Here is an 8,154-nt window from a genome sequence, read left to right as displayed (position 1 = left end):
TTTTACAGACAGTCCAAGACTATCGGGAAAAAAATGCATACGATTGATATACATTGAGAGAAGCGTACGATTAAGATAAAGTTTCTATAGCACTATATCATTCTTATTCAATGTAAAATCTTTAGACGATATGAAGTAATTAAAAAAATTAATTTTAGCGCTACCTCGCTGTAAAAATATTATGCAAACATAGGAGAAACGATGTACGGGGTCTGAAGTAAAAACTCGAAGATTTGTGAGAAAATTATCAAAAGTGTTACAATTCAACGGCCTAGGGGCACGTGTTATTATTGACCGATCGAGTTCAAATTTTGCACCGATTACTTTTTATTATAGTGTCACAAAACTAGGGGGCGTCACTTCAATGCAATTATCCTAATGTCTTTATGCAACACCGCAGGAAAGCTGTTATATTTTTCATATAACCTTCGATCTACATTCATGAACTATAGAAAATTTTAACGAATGCATAACGCATTAATATTATTGAAAGGCTTAACACTAAGTTTTTTTTTACATATTAAGTAGGATAAAATACCAGTAATGGCCAGTGTTTCAGTAGCAGTTACTCCAAGTTTATTTATCCTACTTTGAAGAAAGAAATGAGCAATAATAATGTGGCATTTCGTTATTACTTTATGTAATTATCATATCGAATCAATTTTATTTATCAGTTATTTGAATTTAAAGTAAGTAACGTAAATTCTTCGGATGGGAGAACTACTGGATCAAATTTGATGTTTCTGAAAAAAATGAATAAACAATTCAACACATTGAAGTTCTGGCATCTTAGAAAATAGAAAGATTAAGGAAGAGTTGAGCTATAACAGCTTATTAAGTTTCAATAGAGGTAATTAATATTTTAGACCGCAGTTTAAAAATATACTTCACTGTGACCACTACTAGTGTTTTAAACCCTGAAGTGGCCACTATGGAAGCACCTGGCCACTAATGGTGTTTTTACTCTAATCTTTATTTTTGTTTTCGATAATCAGAAGCATTTTCCTTTATTTGGCTTTAAACTTATAGTTTAGCGATTCTTAAATTGCAATAAAAAAATGGGCACAAATTTGGGTATTTCACTTTTAAAATATTCCAAATTTTCACAAGCTTATAGTGTTTTAACAAATGTTACTCTATAAGGTTCGAAATATTTTTTATTTTTAAACGGGCACATTTATCAACATCTAAACTTTTTTTTTTTTTTTAATTTACAAAAACACTATCCTGCATGGAGCTTGAACTATTTCACCTGATGTGAAAATCAAAAATAATGCTTTGTGAATGTCCCAAGGTAAAATAATGACGAGAATAGAAGGGGCGGCGCCAGGTTGACACCCTTGGGTGCCGAAAGAGTAGACAATAGTTCTCCCGCTGTCGGTAACGTTCCTGTAAAGGATTAGCTAGTTCACGCTTGTTGATTCGCAGCGGAATCAAATATTTCTAGTTGACTTGACCAATTAGAGGTGGTGACAAATATTTCTAGTTGACTAAGGGATATTCATTGCTATTTCTGCTTTTTTTTTTTTCCTTCTCTGTCAAGTTAATATCACATTTACTTATTCCCTTAATTTGTGTTATTTTTTGGGGTGTATTGATCTTTTAAATCTATTTCCTAAAATAGTTTTATTGTTTGACTTTAGTGACTCCTTAGTGCCCACATATTGCGGTGTCGTTAGTTTACTTTCAAAATAATTTTGTACAAGATCATTCAAAACCAGAAAAGACACAATTCGTACAAAATAAACATTTTATTTTTATTTCTAAATATGTTGTTTAAAATTAGTTCTATTATAAGATAAAAGTTGAGGCTGAAATTGATACATGATTTATATCTGTGAAAAAATTATCCCATAGCCAGGAGAGCGACAGACAATTAAATACAATTAAACGTAAAGGCACCCTGTAATTTATGGGAAAGCAATGCCTCTAAATACTTTTCAAAATAAACTATTATTGTGTTTTTATTTAATATTTTAGTTTATTTATTTATTTATTTTATTTTATTTATAATTTATTTATTTATTTTTTGTGTCAGTAAAATGTAAGGAAATCTTAAATGCCTTTCCAGAGGTCGATGGACATAAAATAATTTCACAGAAGGGAAAATGGTGTTACATGTTAGTATTTTTTCGTTTTAAAATCATAATTCCTGCTTTTGATGTTGTTGCAGTTTCGTTCTCGAACTTTTTCACCACAGGAGCAGAAAAGTTATAGCTTTCACCTTCAAAATAGTAAACAACAACAAATTCTTGAAAATAATCCAAAGATGTCCAAGTGTCTATAAATATCAACAAGGCATCCTCTTTCATGTTCTCAGCAATGCTCTGAAAAAGAAAATTAAGTCACATTTATTGTGAAAATAAATATCATTTTTTCTAAATTTCCATATTGCGTTGCTAGATCTCCCCGGGATAGCTAAAAATGTGTGACTTTTTGATACAGTAACTGTTAATTGCATTCGAGAAGCAGTGTTTTAACTGGCGCAAATATGTCAAGAAATCGTAGTATCAACTGCGTTCATTGTTCTAGTTGGTTGTCTTTCTCTTTTGAAGTAGTACATTTAGTTTGTATTATTTCAAACCATTAAATTATTACTTCAAATGTAAATGAAGACTGTTTTTACATAAAAACAATTTGAAAGGAAAAAAGAAAAAAGACTATTAGAAGTCAAGGTTTTTCTTCAGCATCGTAAATGAGAATTAAACGTCCAACTGTAGTATCGAATGGTGACTCCGACAGATCAGCGCCGATTCTTATCAATACTGCTTTCAAAGATGCATAAGGTTGGTAAGACTCATCTTTAGTATGCTGTTCAGTTTTAGTCTCCTTATCCGAATAAAGATCGCTTTTTTTATTGTAAAAGGCTTAAGGAAGGGTTTCTAAGCTAGTAAGAGGACTTTCATATTTAGATAATGGTGTCATACTTAAAAGTTTTAATATGTATAGTCTAGAGCAAAGAAGAGTCAGATGGGACATGATACAGTTACTTAAATTTATCTATATAAAAGATGTTAATGGGTTAAATTTTTGCATAGAAAGTCGGATAAGTGGTCATTGTTTCAAGCTATAAATATCTAAGGCTAATGTGGAACTTAATAAAAAATTATTACTTTATCAGAATTGTGGGCACTTGGAACAGCTTACCGGAAACGGCTGTAAGGAGTAAGGGGGTAGATGGCTTTAAGATGGCTATTGATCTCCATTGGGGCCTAATATCTTGACCAATTACCAGCCTAGTTGAGCCCAGAGCCTGCTGCTCGCCGTCACATTTGTATTTGTATTAGAATAATTGGCAAAGAAGATTCCTCCAAAGATGCCGACCGTCGCAAAATCGGAAGGAAAAAAAGAAAAATATCCATTGACTTGAAAAGAAAAACGAGGAATAACACTTTTCATAACAATAAGCTGTACTTTTAACGGTCGAAAGGGCGATAGTTTGATTCCAGAAACCAAGTTGTTTTACTTTCATATCTTAAATGAAAGTAAAAGATATCTTTGTCACTGCTATGTTTGGCAGCTCTCAAAACATAAAGTAAGCATATTGACTTTTTGAAAGAAAAATTTTGATATTTACGTGCAGTAGATTAAGTGCGAACAGTGACTAATACAGGTTTTAAAAGTGGGGTTATAAGGAAAATTGAGATTTCTATTGGACGTTCTTTGCAATGCTTTATTTATGAATTTCATACAAATGTATTACAATTATTACCTGTCCAATGTATTACAATTATCCATCTACTCCAAAAATTAAATGGAACCGCTGCACAGTGGGGCGAAAACGCCAAAAAGCGCTTAAAAATGTTTGTAAACCTCTCTCGCTTGTTTCTTTACACAGGCATGTTATTATGGAGATTTTCGAATTGTTAGAGCTCAGGGTCCAAAGTTCGCAGGTTTACGCAGCTAATTCCTTTTCGGGGGGGTTTTCTACAGACCATTTATGACTAGAGGAAATAAGAGGACATTTTTTTGTAGAATGTTTTTAAAAAAAAATAACCATGAATTCCCAAGTTTTCGGTGCAGATCAAAACCGATTTTCGCTTTGAGAATTCGATTACTCATTTTTTTTTTCGTCTATTACTATCGTTGGACGCGAGAGAAATTAAATATACCTGCCTTTAATATGAAAAAAAGACTGCTTAAAAGCCATTTTTGTAAATTCACGCACTCATGGTTCTTCAACTTTCTAAAGGCTCTCTTCAGCTTTGTAGTGGACAAATAGCTCTAAAATTCCAGTTCTGATTGCCTAAGAGGTAGGTCTGTGCAAATTTATTAATCCTCAATTAGTTTAAGATAGAAAAAAAACCTCATTTATAAGCTTTTTTGACGTTTTCGCCTCACTGTGCGCTGGGCCAAAAGGATATTGTTTAGAAACTGGGAAAAAACTGGAGTCCTGTGAAAATATGGCTGTACTGAACTTTTAAAAAGAAGATGTAGCATTAACAGAGGTTGCCCTGGTCAACTTAGTAGAGATCAATGGTATGGCTACAAAACGTAGAATGGAATTTTAAACATTTTTTTTTTCATTTTGCTTGTTAAGAAAGAATACAGCCATTGTATAAGGCTAATGACTACAAATAGAACTGTTCGGTTATATACTTCGAGAGAATACCCATCAGAGAATGAATTTTCAAGAGAAAATGTTGTTAAAGTATATTCTATAACATTAAACCTAAATTATCACTTCGGATTGGAAATGAATACTTCTGTAATTTTCAGTACAATGAAATAACGTAGTTAAGATAAGAAAACATTCTATTGTCAATGCTGACCAACAACAGAACATGCGAGAGAGCTGGACATTCAACAGTTTTAAAAGGGGATAATGAATAAACTCGATGTCTATGTCTAAAAATTCTAGATTCCTACAATAAATTTCAATGCAGATAACTTTTTGACTTTCATTGACTGGAGTTCAGTTGAATTTAGTTGCACTTATAAAAATTGATGCTGATCTCATTTACGATGCTGCAGAAAAACCTCGACTTCTAATTGTGTTTTTTTCATTCTTCCTTTCTAATTATTTTTATGTAAAAACAGCGTCTTTATTTATTTTTGAAGTAATAATTTAATGATTTGAAATAATTAAAACTAAATGTATTACTTCAAAAGAGAGACACAGCCATCTGGAACAAAGAACACAGTTGATAGCAAAGAACGCTAAGAAAGTTCGTGTGCAAAGGGTGTGCGATTTGCGCGCTTGATGCACATTTGAAAGCAATTTCGCAATCAACTAGGTCATTCAGCTAACTATAGATTAAGTATTTAGTTATCAATAGTTTCATTTCAAACATTCAAAGATTCAAATGAGAGGCAATTATATTTTATCATTCCCTTTTCACCAGTTTGGTGAAAAAATCCGGCTAATTACTCAAAATTCAATGTCCAATGGCCAGCTAAAGATATTTTTTGATTTAGCTAAAATTTTGTATGATAAATAGACTTGGTAATAGGTAACTTTTCCGCATATAGGCTAAACATATTTCTTAATTTTTTTTTCACTCCACCCTAATATACATGACAAGTGCATAGGAGATGAAAACCACCAAACTGTGTTTCCAGGAAATAATATGTTAGCCTCGATAGGATTTGCTATTAAACGTTGTTTTGACAAACGTCTAAGTTTATCTCAATATTTTGGTCTCAAATGGACATAGCTTGGCATTTGACGGATTTGGAATTGATGTATTTAATTTTATGGCAATGGGTATTTTAAATTTTATGTTGAAAAATACCTACGTATTCTACATTGAATATTTTTCGAAATATTTTAGACATATAAAAGAAACTTTGATAAAATTTTCAAAACTTTTTTTACGTATTGGGTAGTAATTCTTAGTACTCTACTCAGGTGTACATAAAAAATACAAATTAAGGCTCTTTGCAATGAAAATTACACCATAAACACGAAAAGATCCGTGCAAAAAAATTCCGCCGACATAGATAGTTTTATTCCTATCTAGTCAATAGTATATAATTAGAACATAATTAATCGTAATTTACATTTCTTTATGAGAGAACTATTGCTGAATAAAAAATACTTTTTAGTTTTTTGCTGCATTGTTTTTCCAACTATTTTTGTTTTAAATGATGATTTTCCTACGAAATTCCATTTTCTTTTATTCTTTAATAAGGGAGTTACGGCGGTCTTCGTATAGCTACAAATACAGTGGGGGCCATATTTACCTGCTGAGAGAAATCCGCGTAGTTCCCTACATTATTTTATACATTTGCAAAAACTAATTCAACATAAACATATTTATAATAAATGCAGCTGAAAATAACCATCACCATTACAGCAGCAATAAGTTGCATTTCAGAAACTAGTGGTGAATGCTTCCTTTTATGTGCAATAATAATAATAATAATAATAATAATAATAATAATTATAATAATAATAATAATAATAATAATAATAATAATAATAATAATAATAATAATAATAATAATAATACGAACGCTTCAAATTCTTGCAATGATATGCTCCAACAGGATTTTTTTAATTTTTACTGTTTCAGCATAAGTAAATGTATTTACATTTATTATTTTTTTCTCAAAGGGATCAAAATGACACCTGTCCAAATTTTCAGGTACAAGAATTAAATTGCGTCAAAAAGTATATAATTTCCTTGAAAACTTAATTTTTTTACACAGTACAGTATGTTTTAGGAAAAGTTAAGAAAGGACCTTTTATAAAATTGCTGAAGGGCAGTCAGCAAAAAAAAAAAAAAAACTTCGGATCAAAATGCATCGGGTTTCGCAACGTAGTGTTTTAAGGCAACAAGAGTAATAAGTGTAAACTTTGAAGATGCTGCGTTATGTTGCATCGAAAACCTGATAATATTGATTGGCGTTTAAAATTGCTTTAACTACCAAGAAATTGAAAATAAAGTACTTACCCGAATCAATGGTTCTTTCTTTTCGTCGGAAAGAATACTCCAAAGCCTTGCCATTAAAATGAGATCTGCTTCTTGGAGGTTTTTATAATAATGTTCATTAGTTGATGCATGTCCTGGTAATTCACAGCATATAAAAGAAGTATTTACGTTACGTTCTTGGAATAATTTGCTTACGTTTCCATAATAATCTTCACGTATGAGAAATTCCATTACGTTGAAGAAAGATGCCCATCTTTTGACCGAGTCCACAACAGTGAGGTTTAAGCTTTGAAATTCTACAACTTCATGCAACACACTACACAAGCCAATCATATCATTACCTGCCCCACCACCGAGGCAAATAACATTAATTTCCGCCTTTTTTTGGCAATATTTTAAGAAATCAATTTTTTCTAAAGCCTGAAGGAGTCTTTTTCTTACCAAACCGGCAAACAAGGCACCATATCTAAAGAGGTAACCACATGCATATTCAGCCTTATTCAAATCGATTTCCGAAAATCCTCCTCCACCACCATTTACCCTAAAGGATGAAATAAAGTTGGATATCGCAGTCGAAATATTTTCAGATTTTGTATTCGAAATATCAGCAAAATAATCAACAGCATTGTTCAAAAGTCTCAAGAAGTGCCATTCTTCATTCGTGTCTTCCAATTTCCGTCTCTTTGAACAAAAGTTGTTTGATTCGGCTGTAATTCCAGTCCTTTTCATTGGACTTACCTGAAATTTTCTGGGAGTTGCCATGATATCAAAAAGAACCACTGCCCTTTCACTATTCGAATTCTATTTGAATTTCTCTTTGCTGCATCTTCGTTTATATAAGCGGTTCACAGATTTGGTGATAAGATTGCAAAAAGTTTCGGTTTAAAAAGATAAGCAAAACGATACACAAAAGCAAATCCTAGATGAAAATTTCGATAGTAAGCTCACGGAGAGCTTGTTAGGGAAAGCCTTATCAGGAACCTGATTATCAGAAAAGCAGATAAGTAAATGACAGTTCCATAGATAACGGACGCAATCCTTAATTTTCAGCCAAATAAAAAAAAAAAAAAAAACAATATGCGCAGAAAACGTAGCAAGTAAATTTTCCCGCATTTTGTAATTTTATAAAGTATGACATTAGTTGTAATTCACATTAAATAATGTATTACTAAATATAAAAAAATGCGGCAAATCTAACACATGACAGCGTACGTAATGGTGTGATTGGGATTTGCGTCTCTCACACTACTAGCATGTTATCTTTGATCCAGCTATC

At 31.8% G+C, this 8,154-nt stretch overlaps 1 protein-coding gene across 1 annotated transcript; it reads right to left on the bottom strand.

The window, feature by feature from the left end:
• Positions 1-2,054: 2,054 nt before the first annotated feature.
• On the bottom strand, positions 2,055-7,649 carry LOC129225118 (uncharacterized). Its single transcript, XM_054859679.1, has 2 exons — positions 6,900-7,649; positions 2,055-2,327 (listed from the first exon to the last, which is right to left on the bottom strand). Exons 1-2 carry the CDS (start codon positions 7,638-7,640, stop codon positions 2,115-2,117), a joined length of 954 nt encoding a protein of 317 aa, XP_054715654.1. The 5' UTR covers positions 7,641-7,649; the 3' UTR covers positions 2,055-2,114.
• Positions 7,650-8,154: the final 505 nt, after the last annotated feature.

Source organism: Uloborus diversus, chromosome 6, assembly GCF_026930045.1.
Source record: "Uloborus diversus isolate 005 chromosome 6, Udiv.v.3.1, whole genome shotgun sequence".
Taxonomy (NCBI): domain Eukaryota; kingdom Metazoa; phylum Arthropoda; class Arachnida; order Araneae; family Uloboridae; genus Uloborus; species Uloborus diversus.
The sequence above is the reverse complement of the archived record's forward strand: the minus strand, read 5'-3'. Positions and strand labels throughout refer to the sequence as shown.